This window comes from Procambarus clarkii, chromosome 28 (assembly GCF_040958095.1).
Source record: "Procambarus clarkii isolate CNS0578487 chromosome 28, FALCON_Pclarkii_2.0, whole genome shotgun sequence".
In the NCBI taxonomy this organism is placed as follows: Eukaryota; Metazoa; Arthropoda; class Malacostraca; order Decapoda; family Cambaridae; genus Procambarus; species Procambarus clarkii.
The window spans coordinates 9,554,105-9,578,499 of NC_091177.1; the positions used below are offsets into that span (position 1 = coordinate 9,554,105).

General features: G+C 41.2%; 2 protein-coding genes across 5 annotated transcripts in view; both read right to left on the minus strand.

Annotated features, from left to right (window-relative positions):
* Positions 1-11,697, minus strand: part of Calx (sodium/calcium exchanger 3) — a 238,772-nt gene extending 227,075 nt beyond the window's left edge. For 2 of the 4 annotated variants that reach the window (XM_045737343.2, XM_045737342.2), the window contains exon 1: positions 9,751-11,697. In XM_045737343.2, the coding sequence (XP_045593299.2) occupies positions 9,751-11,507 (1,757 nt within the window). In that variant the 5' untranslated portion in view covers positions 11,508-11,697. Of the gene's footprint in view, positions 1-2,269; positions 4,181-9,750 lie in introns of those variants that run through there. The other 2 variants (XM_045737345.2, XM_045737347.2) reach the window with 2 other exon arrangements.
* Positions 11,698-17,578: 5,881 nt separating this feature from the next.
* LOC123754982 (sodium/calcium exchanger Calx-like) lies at positions 17,579-19,521 on the minus strand. Its single transcript, XM_045737348.2, has one exon. The coding sequence runs from the start codon at positions 19,322-19,324 to the stop codon at positions 17,579-17,581; it is 1,746 nt and encodes a 581-aa protein (XP_045593304.1). The 5' UTR covers positions 19,325-19,521.
* Between the last annotated feature and the right edge of the window lie 4,874 nt (positions 19,522-24,395).

The following is a 24,395-nucleotide window of genomic DNA, read 5'->3' on the forward strand; positions in this document are numbered from 1 at the left end:
GAGAGCTGTTCAGTAGATCATTAGTGATACACTTGGTCAGGGCATGATTGGAGGACAGGAGTCTGAGGACTATTATCAATGGAGTAATATCTGAGTGAGAAACAGTTGTAAACAATGTCCTGCTTGATACGGTTCTGGGAGTTCTTCTACTCTCCAAGCCCGGCCTGAGGCCAGGCATGACTTGTGAGTTTAGTCCACCAGGTTGTTGCTTGGAGCGGCCCGCAGGCCCACATACCCACCACAGCCCAGTTGGTCTACACTCCTTGAAGAAAACAATCTAGTTTTCTCTTGAAAAGAAAACCACGGTTGTTCCTGCAATATTTCTCATGCTCGCTAAATAAGTTTCCTGTGCTGTTTCTTGAGATACCGGAGCTCTGGTTTGAGACCTATATTATCATATATTATCACAAGCAATGTCCATAGGCTCTGTATTCAAATTTTATTATTGACGTTAAATATAAATAATTCTGATATAGGAGGGACCAACAACATAAACTTACCGATGACACTAGAATAGCACATTAAACAAATTCCGAGAAAAAAAACAAAATGGTATTAAAAAAAAAAACTAAATAGACTTCTAATTGTGATTGAAAGCTTGCAAATGCAGCTTACCATCTAAATGTCATGAACATTTACAATTCCGATTGTGAAAAGTATCATGAAATCATGATTTTGGATCTGAAACAGCGAAATAACGCATACATGTGCATAATAAATAAAGCTAATATAGTACTGGGTTAAATATATGTGTATGTATATATATATATATATATATATATATATATATATATATATGTGTGTGTGTGTGTGTGTGTGTGTGTGTGTGTGTGTGTGTGTGTGTGTGTGTGTGTGTGTGTGTGTGTGTGTGTGTGTGTGTGTGTGTGTGTGTGTGTGTGTGTGTGTGTGTGTGTGTGTGTACATTTACTTTAGTAACACGTCAAAACATTATCGTGCTGTTGAGAATACACTTGGAATATACATTACAGATTTAATTATATATTTTCTCATCAAATATATAGAAATCAGGCCTAAGCTAATCCCGGTGATTAACGAGAGAAACTCCAATTTACAATATCTTAAACGAATGTAGATCAGGAGCAAATGAATGAAGTATAAAAATAACGAGTCAGATTTAATTAATGGACAAATCCACAAGGGCCCTGAAGAGGGTTTGAACCCTAATCACAGCCCTTTGACCCTGGATTTGTTCATTTGATATATCACGCTATTGTGATTTCTGCGTGTATTAATCAATGGATTTAATGTATTTGTTTTTTAATAAATGTATACATACTGATTTTGAAAAAAGTTTTTGTATTTATACAATAACTTACCAAGAAGCATCACAACAAAGTTTTCTTTTCATATTTGTTGATAAATAGATGAACGAGAATGGTTGAGTAACATAAACGCTGCTAATACAAAAATAAGCCTTCAGCAGTTTAATTTTTTCCAAACTTTTTCTTAATGGAATAAAAGATTAAACAAACACGTGGCCAGTTTGCGTCTATCAACATACACATACCCAGTTCTGTCCTTGTCAACAAGCACATGCCCAGTTCTGTCCTTGTCAACAACCCATTCTCAGTTCTGTCAGTGTCAACAACCCATTCTCAGTTCTGTCAGTGTCAGCATACACGTGCTCAGTTCCGTGTCTGTCAACATATATGGGGCTCTTTAATATCTAATATATAATTAAATCCAGTCAGAATTTTTGCTTGCATTAATTAAACCAATAAAGCTTGTTAATATATTCAGTGACTTCAAGGTAAAATGACTACATTAATAGTCATACAGTACACTGTACTACGTATTTTAACGTGTTTCTCTTCAGCGTGTTGCCAATCCACTTGGAATGCTGAGTACAACAGTTGCATCGGTTTTTTGGCGTCAGCATTCATTTATCGATGGTCCAATTGGCTGAGGATTGTTCTTTCACTCTGGCCAAATACCACAGATCTTCGGTTATCTTCTAAATGCTGTATAGTCATATAGAATTAGAGCTTCAGTCTCATATGTATGTTAACTTTTCTCTTCAAGTTCTGATTTCAGTACGGTACTTGAATCAAAATTCGAAATTATGATACATGTATTCAAACTGTATATAACATAATGACACATTTGCCCTTGATATGACTAGCTGTGGAGTGTTTAAGAGAAATTTGCAGATAATATACATATATATGTACATGAAACACCAGACTTAAGATGCCAAGAGACGAGACGCTTGGAGAAAAAAAGTGAAAGTAGAGACATTTGTACTTACTCAGTTTCGTTGTTCTCGAAGACCAGTTCGCCTTCAGCCGTTTCGTAGTCCTTGCCGGCTTTGGCAGTGCCGTCCTCCGTCTTGTAGGGCACGATGACGCGGCCACGTGCACCTGACCAACGGACGATCTTCAACTCATATTTTCCAATGGTCTCCACAATTTCTACGTCCTTTTCACTGACGTTAAAGATACCACCGTGATCATCGTCGAGGATCATAATAGTGGCGACGAATGGAGCTGCCAGTTCCATCTTGATGGGTTCTTTGGGCTGGCCAGCCTCACCGTTGAGGGCGTAAATTACTGAAGTACCATCGGGAGTGCCCAGACGCATGTTGGAGAGTCGGACGTAAAAATGTTCATCTTCCTCGAAAACTTCGTCATCGATAACCTCCAGCTTAAAGGTTTTCAGGGTTTCACCGGGCAGGAAGGTAACAGTGCCTTCAGCACCAATGTAATCCGGACCAGCATTCGCAGTGCCGTCTTCAGTTTTGTAGTCAACGAGGACAGTGGTGTTGAGGTCTCCTCCCTCGCGGACAACTGTCACGTCAAAGGAACCCACGTTCTCCATAACTGTGTAGTGGCCAGGATCGAAGAATATACGGATGGTGTCTTCGTCTTTCATTTCTAGCAAATCGTCTTCCTTTTCTTCCTTTATTTCTTCTCTTGCTTTCTTCATGATGTTACCACCACCTGTCAACTTCCTGGTGGCCTGGATACGGTAGAAGGCACGAGACTTGGGACCTCGGTTAATAATTTCTTCGCGAGCCATGGATTCAAGATTGCCCATTGCGATATCAGGATGCTTTCCACGAAGCTCACGAATGACAGCCATGTATTCCCTGCGATGTTCCTCAAATTCCTTAACAGATTGGTCTACATTTTCCCCGTACAGGGGACCTTCATCCTTTTTCGTGCCCATCTCCACATCAGCACCTTCAGTTTCAATAATAACTCCGCGCTTTGTCACACGGTATTCCTTTGTCATATATTTGTAGAAGAGAAGACGACGATCAGCAATGTAAGCCAGAACAACGGTAATAGGGAAGAAGAGGAAGGTCAGGAACGCTTCCCAGAACTCCACAATACCGTATGAGATTTCAGCCAGGATGAAATACAGCCAAATATAGGCGAACACAGAGAAGAAGGCTGTAACGACGAACACTCGGAGATGTTTGATGTATCGCGCCTCGCCATCAGGAATTACATAAACACAAATACCAATGATGACAAAAAGGTTGAATGCTGCGGAACCGACAATGGTTCCTGGACCGAGGTCTCCAGCTTCGAAGTTCGTGGCGAACATCTCAACAACGGACAACAGGATCTCAGGAGCAGAGGAACCCAGCGCCATGAGCGTCAGGTTGGCTACGGTCTCGTTCCATACTTGTACTACTATGATCTGCGTCTCACCATTTGGCTTCTTCACTGTAACTTCCTTCTCCTGGGAAGTGATCTTTTCAATAGAACCCATGAAACGATCTGAGACAATAGACACACCGATAAAAAGCCACACCATTGCCACGAAGTAGACTATGGCACGAGCAACGCGCTCGCCGGTGCTTATGTCTTGTGGCGGCCATGTGGGGACAATGAGTCCGTCGACGCATTTTCCAAAGACGCTGTCAGTTTCGTTGACTTCCGCAGTGGAAGCCGTACTGCAGAGACTTAGCATTATAACACTCAGGACTACCAAATGCATTCCCCAGTTGGGAATGCAGCTAGCACTATGTTCACCCATGGTTCCGCCTCCACTGGCCTCCACAACACCTTATAAACACTGGTCAAAGCAGAGGAAAAAAATAATTGTTCTTATCAGATAATGACTCTCGTCATTATATCTGTCAGTTTCACACAAAAGTTACGAACTGGGAGCAACACGTCTCTCTCCACACACAGCCCTCTACCAGATGGACGAGAGGGTCTGATGCCCAGCTGCTAGGGGACTAGCAGGCGCACCAACCCTATGCAACAAGCACTTGCAATCTCCCATAATTCTTTCCCCCACTAACTAAATATATCACGAGAGTAATTTCCTTGCTTCAACTTTTCATTACCTACAGAGCTGTTGATGTGTGATTACGAGGAAGTAATCAAAACGACAATATTAATGCACTGTGAATATAATAGTATGCCCTGTTGAGCCACATACTGGTGGGAGCAGAAGTGGCACCACCACACACGGTATTTTAGTCCCAACAAACAACTTCACACTGCTGGAGGAAAACCCACACACAATATTTATATATATATATATATATATATATATATATATATATATATATATATATATATATATATATATATATATATATATATATATATATATATTCACTCTTTTCAGAAATCGATTTCCCTCTTGGTAATTTCAGTCTTATGATGGAAAGCGTGAGCTAAGAGAAACGATATACATCTTCTTAAATTAATTTAAAAAACAGACCTTTCGGACTCATTGCTCCGTCTTCAGTACTAAAATGAACGAATACAACACAAGATTACGTAAAAACTTTACTATATTGTTCAAACTCAACAACATACTTTAAGAAAACGACAATAAGTGTATAAGCTACTGAGTCGAGGACTGCGGGCCGAGCAACTCGGGTCTCATTCTAGCTATTGTTGACTTCTAAACGAAGCCCGTCCTCATCAACGAAACCAGAGGCTCGTTAATCCAGCCTCCAAACCCTCTGTTTATGAATGAAACAAAAAATGTTTGCACACTACTCGCAAATGAAGACGTTCGAACATTTCTCGAACTATGCTTCGCTGATGATCTTTCGTTCGAATCGCAGCTCCGCAAATACCTCACCAAACGAATTTCAAATACAAATAATCGCCAAAATAACCTAAACACCTTACCTAATCTACGTCTAAGTTTCCAGTGTACTTTAATAAATAATACAATTAATTTAAATATGAGAAGAAATCTATTTATAATACACAGTACGTTAAAATTAATGAATGTGTCTTGTGGGACGGCCGCCAATTTAACGAGCCTGGCGTGAGGACAGGTATCATTAGTTGTCATTTTCATGAAGTATGTTGTTGAGTTTTTATTTTTTTATTATTATTCATTGTTGTATAACTTTGTCCTTCATTATGTATATAATTTACTTTAGGTTTCAATTTTAGTCCTTTTAAGTCATTTTATGATCTATTCAAGTTTGAATTATATACTAATGTTCTTAGGTAATGATAAATAACCCAAACACTTGTATTTATGTATTTTATGTAAAGAGTTGAACAACACCGAGTCTTGTGCTCTCTCCTGAGCGCATTTTGCACTCTCCTGAGCGCATTTTGCACTCTCCTGAGCGCATTTTGCACTCTCCTGAGCGCATTTTGCACTCTCCTGAGCGCATTTTCAAGATCTGAGTGTAAGGTTTGGACAAGACTTACATCTCAACGAATAATACGATTGCTATTCTGTATCCAGTCCTCTTATTCTTCTCGACCCTCTGACCATGTCACCTCCATTCCCGACTGCAGATGTTCTCGAAGGGATATCTTCGTGGGGGAATTAATATAATTTGTTCATTCTGTCATCCTGGGATTCTGAGAACTGGAGTTGGTATCCGTCTGGATGCTGTCCTTAGTAGCTCCCTCCATACCCAAAGGACAACAGCTATTGGGAATACTTCGATTTATCCATCTGTTAAAATTTATTTTCAATTAATTCATTATCACTTTTCTTGAAAAAGTATCCTCGGAAGTAAAGCTTTGGTTCCCAGCGAAAGTATTTAAAGTATTAATTAAAACCCTTCGATTTCCAACATTATTACTTTTATAGATTATTTCACACTTCTTAAAATTAATATTATGATACTTTTCCCAACTATGGTTCGCCACAACACTATCACCAGCCATAATTCTACGGGTCTCTTCGTATTCTCCAATCCTAATCTCAAGTTCACGCCCTGTTTCCCTTCCGCGGGCTTCATTACAATCCTCTACAAGGTAATATGCAAACTCCTCTCGGATTTCTATTGTCCCCTACTCTATACTTGCAAACCCTTTCCTTGATTGTACTGGGGTAATTGAAAGCAATTTTATGCTTCATATCAAACGTATTGTGGGTAAGTTTATTTAATAGTGTGTTATAAGGTAATTTCAAAACTGTTTCCTTAGAATGCCAGAGACTTCTTTCACTTATTTTCGATTTATACTAACTTTGTCTGGGGCACGGGACGGACATAGCCTGGTTGGCATACGCTTAAGTTAAATGCTTTAACAAATATTAACATTTATAAACACACCAGGCGCGGCAAGAAAAACTTGCCATTTAACTTTGAATACTTATGAGTGTTCACTTCTCCTACCACCCCCCTTTTTAATGTTGTACACTTTATTATGCATGGTTATACAGTTACGTATCTGATTGTTTACAAAAAGAGAACATTAGAGAGGAAATAAGGGAAAGTTTGTTTCCTAGAGGCTGTAGATTTCTTCGAAGTCCTCCGTCGCCGGGCAGGAACCGAGGATGCAGCGGGCATTCCCCCTCTGGAACGCGTCACTGAGGCGCTGGAAGAGAAAACTTGCCGTGGTAGTGTCAATGAACCTTGAACCAAGATTCTAAAAAAACCGTCTTGCGCTCTCTCCACATGGACCTAGGGGTCTCAGATCCTATTGGAACAAAGTTGTACCAGTGAACTATTCCCCTGTACTTGATTGACTTGTCTCTTTCTCTGTGTGTGTCGCTGCGGCTCCTGCTTTGCCGGCAGAGAGGTCAATGTCTGTGGTTGCCAGGGTGGATACGCAAGTGTAGTCCCACGCCAACTGTCTGCCACCCTTTCCAAAGGATTTTCCACTGTGCAGGCCATGCAGTCCATATTCGTCTGCCTCTGCCTTGCCGCAAATACACCTATGAACAGTGTGGATATGGGCAGCAAGGCGGAGAGCAATACAGAGCTCCTGCGGATCAAGACGTCAAAACCTAAACTAACATAAATAAATTAATAACTTATGTTCTCAATATAATATAATAATAATAATTAAAATAAACCAATAGGAAACAATTTATTGAAAATATAGAAAATGACTCGGCTTATTAGACAAATCGGGTCTTGCATAGTAGGCCGAGAAGTGTGTTCTGGCTATTAGGTACGACACACACACATATATATATATATATATATATATATATATATATATATATATATATATATATATATATATATATATATATATATTTATATATTTATATATATATATATATATATATATATATATATATATATATATATATATATATATATATATATATATATATATATATATATATATATAAAACCCATACTGCCAGGAGCACTATGCAACTGGTGCACAGGCGATTTTAACCACTCGACCATCAGCGACTGTACAAAAGATGATGATAGCCGAGGCTATTTGCCCATCATCCCGATGGCACTTTGATGTTAATCTTGGGCATAGTTATTTTATCAAATCACCTCATTTTGTGGGGCCACGTGAGTAACACAAATGTGAACAAGTCTGAATGGTCCCCAGGCATATATGCAACATAAAACTCCACACCCCAGAAGTGACTCGAACCAATACTGCTAGGAGCACTATACAACTGGTGTACAGGAGACCTTAACCACTCGACCATCAGTGACCATACAAATGATGATGGTAGCTGAAGTTATGTGCCCATCATCCCGATGGCAATAATGGCGATGATGGTAATCTTGGGCATAGTTATTTTATCAAATCGCCTCATTTTGTGTAGCCACGTGAGCAATACGGGAGCCGTCAGGATATATAAGTGCCGTCGGGATGATGGGCAAATAGCCTCGGCTACCATCATCTTTTTGTACGGTTTTTGTATGGTTTAAACATGCTGAAATGAGGTTTTCAGCATATTTATAAACTAGCTGTACTCGGCCACCATTGCTGTGGCTTAGAAATGGAAAAGAAACTAAAGAAAAAAGGCACGTTTCTAATATGTTTAATTTCACAATGTTTGGGGGTATACAATATTTTTTCGTTTCATTGTCTGCTGAGATATAGAGATTGTCTGGTTTGCTGACTCTAGAACTTCCGACCCTTCCCCATCCCCCCGTCCTCCCCACCATTCTCTCCTCCCCTGTCCCTTCGTCTTCCTCGTCATTCCCCCCTCCCTCTTCCCCTCGTCCTCCCCACCATTTCCCCCTCCCCTGTTCCCTCGTACCTCGTCCTTCCCACCATTTCCTCCTCCCCTGTTCCCTCATCCTCCCCACCATTCCCCACTCCCTCGACCCCTCGTCTTCTCCACCATCCCCCATTAAGTAATGGTGGAGAACACGTCCCCCGTCACTCCGTCCTTCCCACCATTCCCCACTTCCCGTCCCCTCGTCCTCCCCATCATCCCCCACTTCCCCTCCCCCTCATCCTTTCCATCATTCCCCACTTCCCCATCTGATGCGTTCCCAAATGATCTGATGTTTCCATCAGAAAAATGGGAACATCAAATGATCTGATGTTCCCATGACTGTAAAATAAGAACAGTTAAAAACACGAAATGAAAAGACAATGAAAAAATAACAAAAAATAAACTATACTCACCAAAAGAACGGTATGGTAAACGACACAGCTCAATTTGTCACACGAAATAATTAAATCAAAATGAAAATAAATCGAATTCTATGAAAATTCAATTTAACAATGCAATTGGAAACATAGAAATGGAACCGTAAAATATTTAGTATAGCGTGTGTTGCTTTTACGTCCAACAGATGGCGCTGTTTTAGAAAAAAAAACATGTTTTTACCTGTCACAGGTGTTACATGTATATAGTATGTATATAAAAACACGCATGTATTTGAATGCAACGTTGTGTCAACATTTCAAAGCAATCAGTAAAGAACTTTTGGAGATTTGAGATTTTGAACAAACGAACAGTTTGCATTTTTATTTATATTGATATGTTCTTCTTTTCCTACCACCTCCTGTACTTTACATTTTCATATTGCTTTGTTGAACTTTTTAAAAGATAAAAGTTACTAGTTAGCGAATTCAATAAAATGTTAAAGGTTGCAAATCTCTTGGAGCTCCTCAGCTTCCGGACTGCAACCGAGGACAAAGCAGGCGTTTACCGTTTGGAAAACCTGAAGCTCTAGGGTCTCTGATCGTGCCAAAGAACCTAGACCTTATTTCCTTGAGAATACTCGTGGCATCCTTGCCCAAGGGGCCATGTGTCCTAGATGCTACGGGAACAAGTGTAAACAGATGTTCCTGTTACTTCTACTTGTTTTATATATATATACAAAATTAAGAACTAGGGAGGAAAGTTAAACAATACATGCTTGAGTGCTTTCGTTTCTATTTCAAAATATTCTCGGAAGTAACTACACCAAATGACAGCTTATATACAATGGAAAGCGAAGAGAAAGAGCTATGGTGGCAGTAGAAAGGCGTAATCAATACATGAATAGCCAGAGTTGCATTATTATTTGAGAAAGGATAGGAGTTTGGAGCAAAAATTAGTACAAACTCTTGTACTTACTCAGTTTCGTTGTTCTCGAAGACCAGTTCGCCTTCAGCAGTTTCGTAGTCCTTGCCGGCTTTGGCAGTGCCGTCCTCCGTCTTGTAGGGCACAGTGACGCGGCCACGTGCACCAGACCAACGGACGATCTTCAACTCGTATTTTCCAATGGTCTCCACAATTTCTACGTCCTTCTCGCCAACGTTAAAGATACCACCGTGATCATCGTCGAGGATCATAACAGTGGCGACGTATGGAGCTGCTAGTTCCATCTTGATGGGCTCCTGGGGCTGGCCAGCCTCACCATTAACGGTGTGGGTCACTGCAGTCCCGTCTTGAGAGCCCAGACGCATGTTGGAGAGTCGGACGTAAAAATGCTCATCTTCCTCGAAAACTTCGTCGTCAATGACTTCCAGCTTGAACGTCTTCTGGGTTTCGCCGGGCAGAAAGACCAGGGTGCCTTCAGCACCCACGTAATCCCCACCAGCATTTGCAGTGCCGTCTTCAGTTTTGTAGTCAACGAGGACAGTGGTGTTGAGGTCTCCTCCCTCGCGGGCAACTGTCACGTCAAAGGAACCCACGTTCTCCATAACTGTGTAGTGGCCAGGATCGAAGAATATACGGATGATGTTTTCGTCTTTCGTCTCAAGTCCTTCCTCATCCTTTTCCACTTTGACTTCCTCTCTTGCTTTCTTCATGATGTTACCACCACCTGTCAACTTCCTGGTGGCCTGAATACGGTAGAAGGCACGAGACTTGGGACCTCGGTTAATAATTTCCTCGCGAGCAATTGATTCAAGTTTTTCCATTGGGATTTCGGGATGCTTTTGACGGAGTTCTCTAATGACAGACATGTATTCCTTACGATGTTCCTCAAACTCCCGAACTGACTCGTCGACATTTTCGTCATACAAAGGTCCTCCTTCATCCTTCTTCCCCAACTCTGTATCAGCTCCTTCAACTTCAATAATGACGCCACGTTTACTCATACGATATTCCTTTGTCATATATTTGTAGAAGAGAAGACGACGATCAGCAATGTAAGCCAGAAGAACGGTAATAGGGAAGAAGAGGAAGGTCAGGAACGCTTCCCAGAACTCCACAATACCGTATGAGATTTCAGCCAGGATGAGGTACAGCCAAATATAGGCGAACACAGAGAAGAAGGCTGTAACGAAGAACACTCGGAGATGTTTGATGTATCGCGCCTCGCCATCAGGAATTACATAAACACAAATACCAATGATGACAAATAGGTTGAATGCTGCGGAACCGACAATGGTTCCTGGACCGAGGTCTCCAGCTTCGAAGTTCGTGGCGAACATCTCAACAACGGACAGCAGGATCTCAGGAGCAGAGGAACCCAGCGCCATGAGCGTCAGGTTGGCTACGGTCTCGTTCCATACTTGTACTACTATGATCTGCGTGTCACCGTTGGGTCTTTTCACTGAAACTTCCTTCTCCTGTGAAGTGATCTTTTCAATGGAACCCATGAAACGATCAGAGACGATAGACACTCCAATAAAGAACCATATCATCAGCACAAAATAGACGATGGCACGAGCCACGCGGTCGCCACTTGTTAGATCCTCCTGAGGCGACCATACTGGGAGAATGAGACCCTCTTTGCATGTTGCAAAGAAGCTGTCCGTTGCGTTACCTTCAGTTTCGTTACCTTCAGTAGCAGAAACAGGACTGCAGAGGCAAATCACGAAAACACTCAGACCTAACAAACGCAATCCCCAGTGAGGAGAGCCGCTAGCTCCATATCCAACCATGGTGCCTGTTTGATCTTACTATAAAACCTCACTGTACAGACACTGGGCACAGGACGGTGAACAAGAAAATATTTTTTGACTCAGTTGATGGATATCATGATGACGTCCGCTACTGTCACACACACACACACAGTCACGGGCTAGTTGCTACGTCTCTCCCTCCCCCACAGCGAGCCACCAAATGGACGAGGGTCCTCACCAGTCAGCCATAACGGGACCAGCGCCTGCGCACTAAACAGAACAGCCACCAATTACCAGGCGCCGCAACAACGTTTTTTACATTGTCCGGTGACAAACTAAAATTTTATAAACACAAAATCTTCATTCTACACACTGGATTATGCGTGTCACTGTTAATAAGGACCTGGGAATAAGCGACTCATACAACGCGTCAAAGTAATGTGAGCACTATACAATAGTAGGATAAGCTGACCAATGAGTCTGTGGAATTCTCAATGGCAGCACCATCAAGTGTATTTTGGGATAGAGCCTCATTCTGGCTGTGGCCACCACTCTATGCCGGCTCTGTTACACCTGATACGAGCACTCTGTACCTGGTCTTAAGTCATCTCTTAAATCAACATTTCCCACAAGGTATGTTACGCTGCTTGTACACATAATAAAAGCTCCATACCGCTCTTACTCCAACACGAATAAGAAGACTCTAAGAAGTGAGCTGTAAAGCAATGAACACAAAGATTTCTATGAGTATTTAGTATGCCTGGATCATATCACCTATTTCAATAACTTCTTTATATCATTAGGGTCAGCACTCTCAGTTTATATCTGTAGCTTAATCCTGTATATATTGGAAACCGTCCTATATCAATCCTCTGTACACTTTCAATTTTAATATTGTGTTTTGTGATGCAGGGGCTCCAGGCTGGTGCTGCAAATTCAACACAGGAAGCACGTATGATATATATATATATATATATATATATATATATATATATATATATATATATATATATATATATATATATATATATATATATATATATATATATATATATATATATATATATATATATATATATATATATATATATATATATTGGTATATTTTGATAGCAGTCTTTCTTGTAAACATATGTTGTTGAATATGACCAAAAGGGTAAGATTAATGATTCTAACACGAATCTTCTCAATATTTCTTAAGTTTTTCTTTATTGTCGAAGGAAGTTGAAAAATTAACTCTCCAAAGTTCATTTTCCCACTATATTTTTGGTCGGACGCCGAAAGAAGCGTTTCGCAAGGCACTCCTTACATTTTCAAAGACAAATTTTCCATACTCTGCCATGGCTTATATTCGCTTGGGGTGAGGTGATACAAGACATGATTGAGATGAACAAGTGGATCAATGACAGAATGGGTGTTATAGGTCATTGCGTGATCTATCTCCTTGCTTCTGTGTTGGTTCGGGGTCTTGAAGTGGGTAGAATATAGTTATGTGTTAATTGACTGTTGACTGCTGGTTTTGACTTTTTGATGTGTAGGGTCTCGCTGATGTCGAGTCTCCTGTTGTCATTGTACCTGTCGAAAATTTCTGTGTTGCTTGTTAAGATTTCTTTGGTGATGGTATGGTTATGTGAGGAGATTATATGCTCCTTGATGGAGCTCTGTTGCTTGTGCATTGTTAATCGCCTAGAGAGGGAGAGACGTCGTTGTCTTGCCTATATACTAACATCTTTGGGGCTGACAGTCCCCAAGTGGGTATGTGAAGACAGAGACGACGTTGGTTTCTTTTAAGGCGTTCTGTTTGATGTCTGGAGAGTTCTTCATAAGTAGGTTAGCCTACTTGCGACGGCAAGTATACTTATGCCTACTTATGCTGGCAAGTATACTTATGCCTACTTATGCTGGCAAGTATACTTATGCCTACTTATGCTGGCAAGTATACTTATGCCTACTTATGCTGGCAAGTATACTTATGCCTACTTATGCTGGCAAGTATACTTATGCCTACTTATGCTGGCAAGTATACTTATGCCTACTTATGCTGGCAAGTATACTTATGCCTACTTATGCTGGCAAGTATAATTATGCCTACTTATGCTGGCAAGTATACTTATGCCTACTTATGCTGGCAAGTATACTTATGCCTACTTACGACGGCACATATTGCCGTTTTGACGACAAGAAGACCTGTGTTTACTAGTTGTGTTTACTAGTTGTGTTTTTGCGGGGGTTGAGCTTTGCTCTTTCGGCCCGCCTCTCAACTGTCAATCAACTGTTTACTAACTACTTTTTTTTCCACACCACACACACACACACACACACACACCAGAAAGCAGCCCGTGACAGCTGACTAACTCCCAGGTACCTATTTACTGCTAGGTAACAGGGGCACTTAGGCAGGTGGCAGGTGGCAGGTGGCAGATGGCTACAGGTGACTAATCTCCCAATCCTAAACACTCCATGCAGGTGTAAACTCTGTGAGCAGGATCTCACACACTACGGTATTGAATTAGACTCTTCAGACCTGCCGGTACAAGGTACCTGGTGCTTTGAAATTACTTTATTCACTCAGCCACCGACTGTGAGTCGGTGGCTGAGCAGACAGGATACTGGATGCTTGATCCTATGGTCCCGGGTTCGATCCCGGACGCCAGCGAGAAACAATGGACAGAGTTTCTTTCACCCTGATGCCCCTGTTACCTAGCAGTAAATAAGTACCCGGGAGTTAGTCAGCTGTCACGGGCTGCTTCCTAGGGGTGGAGTCCTGGTCAAGGACCGGGCCGCGGGGACACTATGCCCCGAAATCATCTCAAGATAACTTCAAGATCTCAAGATAACTCTCGTGTTTTTGAGGATATCCTCATAAGGCATCCAAAATTTGCCAATGCAGGCAACTGATCACATGACTCTGTATGACAAACCGTCCTCTGAAATGAGGAGCTGTTCACTTGAGACAGTTAAGCAAGTCCCAGCTGTGTCTGGGTACAAGTGACAGGATGAACAACCCAGCGGGTTTTCTTCCTATTGGGGAGTGTTGTACATTCTGCTATGGCGGTATGTTCACTCACAAGATGAGTGGCGCTGCCCAATAAACTCGCCCCTCGGGGCAAAATTTAAAAAAAAAATTTAATGAGGATTTTTTTAGCATTCTATATCTAAGAAGATAGCTCTTGACGCAAACTATGTAACCCTTCATGTAATCTAGGGTAGCTGCTTAAATGCGGGTGAACCTAGGTAAATAAAAATGATCCCGTCAGCCACAGTAACTATTATTTGATAAATTCGGTCGATTTACCAAGCATTACTTCAAAATGTACAACGCTTGATATGGAGACCGTAAAGTATTTTGCGTTAAAACTTATGTTATTGGCAGTTTTGTCTCAATTCACCTTCGGTCCTTTAATTTAAATGGTTGCTTTTGAGCAGCATTTAATCCTAAAATGAATTAGATTTGCCCAAATAGCACAGCAACAAATGTATTTAAATCATTAATTAAATCGTCGATGTTTTAACTAGTTCAGTCGATTTCAGTAATGTCTTTGTAACTTAGCGAAGATTTTATAAGTTCCCTCACGCAGACTTGTTCCCATGTCCTCAGAATGAGGTTAATGCCATCCAGGTAAAGCATGGACAGGTGTTGTATGAATTTAATAAAGAGGAACATGTTGAAAATGTTTTTAAGATCGAAACGCAGTCCAAAACTGATAGACAATTAAATTTGTAAAAGTTTTAATGAAAGTCTACCATTTTAATTTATACTCTCTGAATAATAATCAGCGAGTCCTTGTTTTTTTTTTTATTCTATATGAAGCAAAATATTTGTAACAACTTCTTCATGAACATCTGGTTCTAAACCGCGATAAGAGATAATGGTCTAGTTAAAAAATAAACAATTAGCAATTACTATCCCGTTACTATTAGGTGTATTTATGATTTCATCCACTAGATGATATTGTTCAGACTTCTTCTCGCAGATAAAAGACGATTTTTACAGTTCTTTGGAATTATTGTTTTGGTAAGTAGCTTACATGTCGACTATTTGTACTGCCACTTGACATGAGGGAGCCGGTCGGCCGAGCGGACAGCACGCTGGACTTGTAATCCTGTGGTCCCGGGTTCGATCCCGGGCGCCGGCGAGAAGCAATGGGCAGAGTTTCTTTCACCCTATTCCTCTGTTAACTGGCAGTAAAATAAGTACCTGGGTGTTAGTCAGCTGTCACGGGCTGCTTCCTCGGGGGTGGAGGCCTGGTCGAGGACCGGGCCGCGGGGACACTAAAGCCCCGAAATCATCTCAAGATAACCTCAAGATATGTCATAGCATCGAAGGATGATAACCTGAACTGATCGATTACCAAAGATAATATTACTGGCTTCCTAACTGGCTACACAAACAATGTTTTGAAACAATGTAGTTGGTCGAATTTTGTTGTTGTTCTTTAACGCTCGTAGACCAAAGTTGGAAGTAGCGTCTACTTTTACAGTAAAAAAAAAAGTCTTCAAAATAAGCTCCTCATTGCGGCCTTCTAAAGTACAGTCTTACAACCAGACATAATGTCGACCAAATTCAATTCTTTCTCGCGTTATTTTCAGTTTTCTTTAGTTCATAACAACGCTGTTATATACTCGTAATTACATCTTGAAGTATTAGGAAATATTTATAATCCAGATCAGTTCCGCAGTTTCGAAAATCTTTCAAATTATTATTTGTATTAAGTACTAGCTGTACCCGGCCACGCGTTGCTGTGGCTCAGCAATGCATGTGCGTTGCTGAGCCACAGCAACCCTTCCCTGTCCCCTATCCTCCCCACCATTCCCCCCTCCCCCGTCCCTTCGTCCTCCCCACCATTCCCCCCTCCCCTGTCCCTTCGTCCTCCCCGCCATCCCCCACTCCCGTTCCCTCGTCCCCCGACGAGGCCTGGTCGACGACCGGGCCGCGGGAACGCTAAGCTCCGAAAACACTTCAAGGTAAGGTAACCTCCCCATCATTCCCCACTCCCTCGTCCGATGTGTTCCCAAATGATCTGATGTTCCCATCAGTCATTATCATCAGATCAAATGATCTGATGTCAGATCATTGGAACATCAGGCCAAATGATGATCCCATCAATGCAACGTTCTGTCAAAATTTCAAAGCAATCGGAAAATAGGTTTCGGAGATTTCCTTCACTTGAAAACTCACATGAAAAACAGTTTTTCCAAAACAACCATGTTTTTTTTTTATCTGCCACAGACGTGACATCTATATAGTATGTGTATAAAAACACGCTCGCATGCGAACGTTGTGTCAAAAATTTCAAAGCAATCGGTGAAGAACTTTCGGAGATTAGCGATTTTGAACAAACGAACATTTGCATTTCTATTTGTATAGATTATTACGACTTTGGCTAGTTTCTTCAAAGATTTTTATCAATTTAGTAATTTAAGATATTAGCACCTTGATGCATAATATCTTGATGACACTTCGCAGATTTTTATTTGAAGTAATGGTGGAACTATGATGTGTTTTGGTTTTGTTTGAACTCTATGTTTAAACCATACGAAATCATTTTAACCAAAGAACACTTGATTGTTGGCAGGATTTATCAAACCTGCCAGTTTGTTTACCTTTGTCCTGTACCTTGGTCTAAAGGACCCGAGAGAAGCCTAACATATTTTTAAGTCCCTGAAAATGGGAAACAATGTTTTCTATGACAAGAAGTACTTTATGAACAGGAAGGAAAAGCTGTTTCCATCATCAGCAAAATACATCTTTACCTTTGAGTTAACAGAATTAGTATGGAATGCTGAAGACACAGGTTAAGAAAAAAAAGTGACGTTTTACATGTGTTCAAATAGGAAGATCTAGCGATAGTATTCTAAAATAGTTTATAACACTTTGCTCAACGAAGACATGTCGCCCATTCTATTCGTATATTAAGAATATTGATCTCTAAATTAATCAGGTTACTAGAAGCTCTATGCATATAGCGTAGATCACCTTCTGATCAGAGGTGGTGTTATAGGGAAGCTTCGTTTGGAAGTGACAGCAGAAACAGCATTAAACAACACTCATGAAAGATTGGGAGAGTAGACTAGAAACTGAGAGAAATACAGTTAAAGAACTCTTGTACTTACTCAGTTTCGTTGTTCTCGAAGACCAGTTCGCCTTCAGCAGTTTCGTAGTCCTTGCCGGCTTTGGCAGTGCCGTCCTCCGTCTTGTAGGGCACAGTGACGCGGCCACGTGCACCAGACCAACGGACGACCTTCAACTCGTATTTTCCAATGGTCTCCACAATTTCTACGTCCTTTTCACTGACGTTAAAGATACCACCGTGATCGTCGTCGAGGATCATAATAGTGGCGACGTATGGAGCTGCCAGTTCCATCTTGATGGGCTCTTGGGGCTGACTAGAGGCACCGTTGACGGCGTGAGTCGTTGCAGTACCATCGGCAGTGCCCAGACGCATGTTGGAGAGCCGGACGTAAAAATGCTCATCTTCCTCGAAAACTTCGTCGTCAATGACTTCCAGCTTGAACGTCTTCTGGGTTTCGCCGGGCAGGAAGACAAGGGTGCCTTCAGCACCCACGTAATCCCCACCAGCATTTGCAGTGCCGTCTTCAGTTTTGTAGTCAACGAGGACAGTGGTGTTGAGGTCTCCTCCCTCGCGGGTAACTGTCACGTCAAAGGAACCCACGTTCTCCATAACTGTGTAGTGGCCAGGATCGAAGAAAATACGGATGATACTTTCGTCTTTCGTCTCAAGTCCTTCTTCATCCTTTTCCACTTTGACTTCCTCTCTTGCTTTCTTCATGATGTTACCACCACCTGTCAGCTTCCTGGTGGCCTGGATACGGTAGAAGGCACGAGACTTGGGACCTCGGTTAATAATTTCCTCGCGAGCCATGGATTCCAGGTTTTCCATTGGGATTTCGGGATGCTTTTGACGGAGTTCTCTAATGACAGACATGTATTCCTTACGATGTTCCTCAAATTCCCGAACTGACTCGTCGACATTTTCGTCATATAAAGGTCCTCCTTCATCCTTCTTCCCCAACTCCGTATCAGCGCCTTCAACTTCAATAATGACGCCATGTTTACCCATACGGTATTCCTTTGTCATATATTTGTAGAAGAGAAGACGACGATCAGCAATGTAAGCCAGAAGAACGGTAATAGGGAAGAAGAGGAATGTCAGGAACGCTTCCCAGAACTCCACAATGCCGTATGAGATTTCAGCCAGGATGAGGTACAGCCAAATATAGGCGAACACAGAGAAGAATGCTGTTATTACGAACACTCGGAGATGTTTGATGTATCGCGCCTCGCCATCAGGAATTACATAAACACAAATACCAATGATGACAAATAGGTTGAATGCTGCGGAACCGACAATGGTTCCTGGACCGAGGTCTCCAGCTTCGAAGTTCGTGGCGAACATCTCAACAACGGACAGCAGGATCTCAGGAGCAGAGGAACCCAGCGCCATGAGCGTCAGGTTGGCGACGGTCTCGTTCCATACTTGTACTATGATGATCTGCGTGTCACCGTTGGGCCTTTTCACTGAAACTTCCTTCTCCTGTGAAGTGATCTTTTCAATGGAACCCATGAAACGATCGGAGACGATAGACACTCCAATAAAGAACCATATCATCACCACAAAATAGAGGATGGCTCGAGCCACGCGGTCGCCACTTGCTAGATTGTCCTGGGGCATCCATACTGGGAGAATTAGACCCTCTTTGCATGTTGCAAAGAAGCTGTCCGTTTCGTTTTCCTCAGCAGCAGAAACCGGACTGCAGAGAGCTAGCACTAAAACACACAAGCCTAACAAATGCATTCCCCAGTGGGGAGAGCAGTTAGCTCTATGTTCAACCATGGTGCCGATTTTACTGGTTATCACTACACCACTCAGACAAGGGGGCACAAACAAGTAGGAATATAAATTTGTTCTGGAATCAGAGGCTAGCTCTCGTCATGACGTCTACCACGATCACACACAGTCACCAAATGGGAGCTACACGTCTCCCTCCACACACAGCTCGCCACCAAATGGTCGAGTGGGTCCGCTGCTCATCCATAAGGGGAACAGCCCAGGCTCACCAACCTGGCCAGCTACACTTACCACGCGCCCATTCCAATGCTCACGCTACCTAATACCACAATAGATTTAATCACTAACCTTTCACATTTCATTTGTACATACTTCACATACTTTGACAAAAATCTTAATTTAGTAATCGCGTATGCAACGCTACTTAAAGCGAGTTTTGAAGTAGGATGAGCTTACCATAGGGGATATCAATGACACCAGCATCCAGGGTATTTTGGGCACCAAGTGCTTCATAGTGCCAGGGGCCAAGATGCTACGCTGGCTCTGTTACATACTGACCCAACACTCTGTTCTTGCTCTGAAATGTCCCAGAACTTACCATCATTTTTGCTCAGGTTTAGCGCATTACCGGCTCCAAGCACCCGTACTCCATTGCTTCTTTTACATTGTGTCACAATGTTCTATGAAACAGCTATGTAAAATATCCCAGTAACATTTTGTACCAGCTCTGTGACTCCTCAAGCCAAAAGCCCTTTGTACCAGTTCCATAATATTCATTCCCAACACTGTGTCAGAATTATTAAGACTTTCCTTCAATGATCTTTGTATCTGAATCACACTCACCACATGGTCTTTGAATCAGCTCTGCAGCACAATTTTCACAAAGGTCTTAATATTAACTATAACACCTTATCTAAAGCAGAATCCATCCACGTCTCCAAACGAAGATATGACAGAGCCTAACTGACTCCGGAGGCTATTCACCACTTGATTAAGGGTTGAGAGGCAGGACCTACGAGCCAGGCTCATCGCCCTTAACTAGGTGAGCACTGGGTAATGTTGTGTAACACCGCTGTCTAAAAGCTCATTATACGTGTTTTATAGCTCACGTGTTCTAAAAATGTTTAATTCTAGCCTCATAGCACCTGCTTCCGAGTTCTCTCTGTATCAGTTATACAAATAACACACAATTTCTATTACTGTCCCAAACTCTCAAAAAACTTCTTCCCGATATCTATAAGAGTCTACACATTCCATCTTAGACGCTCTTCAGCTGAATACCTTTGGCCACAGTATTAAGTATAAGTTTTATAACTCACTTGCGCAGTGATCTCAGTATCCTCTCTAAAATATTATTGCTTTAACATTTTCTCTACCAGTAATATATCTTCTGTCAACACATCATATAACAAGTCGATATACCAAGTCCATATATGTTCTATAACATCCTTATCCGTAACGTTGTTTTAGTTTGATAAAACTTTATAATCTTCCCTCCCAAAGCTCTTCGTGGCAATAATATATGTCTCGTCTTCAAATACTGTACCAGCTTTAACTGTACAAATGGTACTTGTGCTAACTTCACTACACAGTTACCAATTACTCATCTTGCCATCTCTATTTAATTTATTTTCGATCATTTAGAAGAACTTTATAACAAAACAGTTTCAACGCTATTTCTAAAACTCCTTCCCCAAATTTCACTGGACTATGTAAAACCTCTTCCTAGATATTCTCTATTTCCGCTATGAAACATTCCCCCTTCTTCAATATTCCCTGTACCATTTCTGTAACACTCTTCCCCAATATTAATTATACAATTTATGTAACACCTCTTTTCACTCTGTATAACTTCTGTAAAACCCTTTTCCCAATCGTCTATTTCATCTCTATAAGACCCCCTCACACAATAGCAATCAATACTCATGACAATGATATAAGTGATAGTGATATATGAGTGATATAGTGATATAATTATAATAGTGATATAAGACTCCTCCCATTGTCCCTGTACGGTCGCCCTGGCTGAATTTATCACTGAGGCTTACTATAGGCTGCCACGTTGTACCTGTTATATTAAGTATATTTATATAAAATATATATACATTTCTAAATAAGAAGAAAACCTGGTCAGGGAGCTCAGTGGCTATCATGCAACACGTGGTTCTTGATCTCCAGGTAAACATGAAAACATTCAGAATTTTCGTTTCATTTTGGAAACGCAATTGCTAGGTTGATTGCTACCAGCCCTATAATATACTAGATTTTGTTAGGCGTTCCTTTAACATGTACGAGTGATGTAGGCCTTTAGACCAAAATTATTTTAGATTTTTTCCAGCACTATCATACGTTTCACTCGTGAGAAATAAATTAAAACTGGTAAAAGAAAGAGTTAATTGATTTGAATTTTGTTCTGTAAACTGGTGGGGTCGCACCTTTATTTTTTTCTGTAGCATATCTGAGTAGTGGTGGCAGTGTGGAGTGATCGTGTGGGAATGACTTCTGTGATTTGTGAAGAGTTTTCTGTTGATAAGAGGAATGTTTGTGTCTTCCTGTAAGGTTTCGACGGCTGTGAAGAGGCTCCTCATGGCTGTGAAGAGGCTTCTCATGGCTGTGAAGAAGTTTATGTTAGCTGTGAAAAAGTATGATTGTTATACAGCGGTTGGTCGTGGAACAGTAATTGTTGGTTGTACACAGGCATCTACGGGTAGTGACGGGCAGGCAGTTGTTGGGGATCAAGTGTGTGTGTGTTGTTGAGAGGCAACTATAATATGTGAAAGTGCAGCTATAAATTATGTGTAAGGACATGTGGGTAGAAGGGAGGCAGTTGTTGGTTTTGCGAGGAAGTGGCGGGTTACAAGAACGTAGCCTTTGGAAAGTGGGAAGTCAGATGTGAATCGAAGGTAGCCAGTTGTAGTTTTGCAACTACAACTGCGGAGTGAGCAGTAGTTACTGCTCCGTTAAATATGATAACAAATAACAGATATTAGGCCTCATTGCTGAATTATACAACATAATATTGACATTTGTCAATATTATATCAATAGATATTGAATTATACAACATACAATTATAATTTAATAATGTTTATATAATCTGCTGTATTGTTAACAGTCACTGACAGTCTGGATGACGTAGTTAGAGCCCTTTGATACCTCGCCTCGCTCCGCCGGTGGCAAGAGGGATAAAAATATTGAAACTTTTGCAGAGGAGAAAATATAGCCAACATATCCTCGTGTTGTGCTACACTGTCTCTGGCCTTCTGAAGGCTCCCGCTGGTGTGATCAGCGTCATATAATATATGTTCTCGTGAGAGTGACGTGGAAGCCAGAATCTATATTGTTTTGAGTAATCTATATCTAAGAACTCCCTGTAAATAAAACATTAACTTGGCTTGTTTTACAGTCCTTTTCAACCCTTAAATTTTAGATTTAATGCAGAATCTGTGTCGAACTCAAGCCCGAAAATTATTTTGAGTAGAATTGCACCATTGAAACGCTGACACCATGTTAGTGTTGTTTATAAATGTTAGTACTAAGGAGAAAATCAGTAGGAGCCATGAAAAGGATTCGAGTCTGTACTCTTGGTACTCCCAAGCACACGCCTTAGACCACTACACCACGACTTGGACAAAAACAATGCAATCTGTGATTCAACTGAATCTTCTAGGCTTCCACTGAAGCCTAATCAGGGCTTCACTCATTGTTAATGTAATTTCTTTGTGCACTTGAAAAGAAGCGTTGGGAACTCCTGGTCCACGGCTAGAGTGCATGGAGGGCAATATGTGAAACCCTGAATAGACTTCAGTGGAAGCCTCAGGACCCACAATGAATTTAGTTGAATCCCAGATTGCATTGTTTTTTTTTTTATCATGTCGTGGTGTAGTGGTTTCAGGTGTGTGTTTGGGAATACCCAGAGTGCAGGTTCGAATCCCACCCTTCATGGCTCCTACTGATTTTCCCATTATTAATATTATTATTATTACTCCTAGTAAAAGAGTAATAATAAATTGTAAATTTACAATTATAAATTGTAGTAGTAAATTGTAATATAAATACAATAAATAAATAAATACAATTAATTAATAAATACAAGTAAATTGTAGTAGTTGTTGTATTTTATTGCAATAAGTAGTCGTAGTATCCGAAGGCAAGATCCCCCTGTCGAGTATTTTTAACTTGATATCATTGATGTCCTCACTATCATCGTTACTTCTCCCCATCATTACCTGCAGTTGGCAAGGGTTGAGTCTCGCGAAGGTCCAAACCTCATAGCTCAAATAATCCTCTGCGATTGGTAAGATTGTCCATGTTTTACCATTCCTATTCTCAGTATTTGTTTACTACATCGTTCTTACACTCAGTGGCTCTCTTGCTCTCGCTTGACCCCCCATTCACAGGATCTCCCTGGGTGAGTGAGCTGATTCATGCGTTGGTATCATCCTGGGTGTCATTGGTTACCTATGCGTCGTTTGGTGCCTTCGTTGCTTCAAGCGTCCCCTGGGTACTGCGATACTTCATGCATGTATGCAGGGTTCAATGCGTCTTCTTGCATTTATCTACGCAATCTCTCCGAGCTCAGGTAAACTCTCACAGCATTTATTCACACAATTTTTCTAAGTAATTGTCAAGGCAGTCTCTTCAAGCATTTGCTCACGCAATCTCGATAAACATTTGTTTACACTATCTCCTAGTACATGTTCACGCAATCTACTACCACCTGTTCACGCAATCTGTCCTAGTTCCTATCCACGCAATCTCTCCCTTAGCGCTTGTTTCACACGATCTCCCCAATGATGATGTACCTACAATATGTATATATAAATAATATTAGCATATCATATGGCTATCACCAGGACCTGCCCGAAACGCTGCGCGTACTAGTGACTTTACAAGAGTGCAATTACTGTACTATGCTATGTATTCTCACAAACCCAATGTACCTTCTTGTATATAAATAAATAAATAAATATGTTCACAGACGATACATGAGTCTCCAGGAGCACTTATCTCTTTTTAATTCATTCGAGTATTAATAGCTATGTAAAGCACGGAATTCGACCTGGCTACCCCTCCTCCATCATTCAGCATACAAGCACTCTGCACCCCAGCAAGCT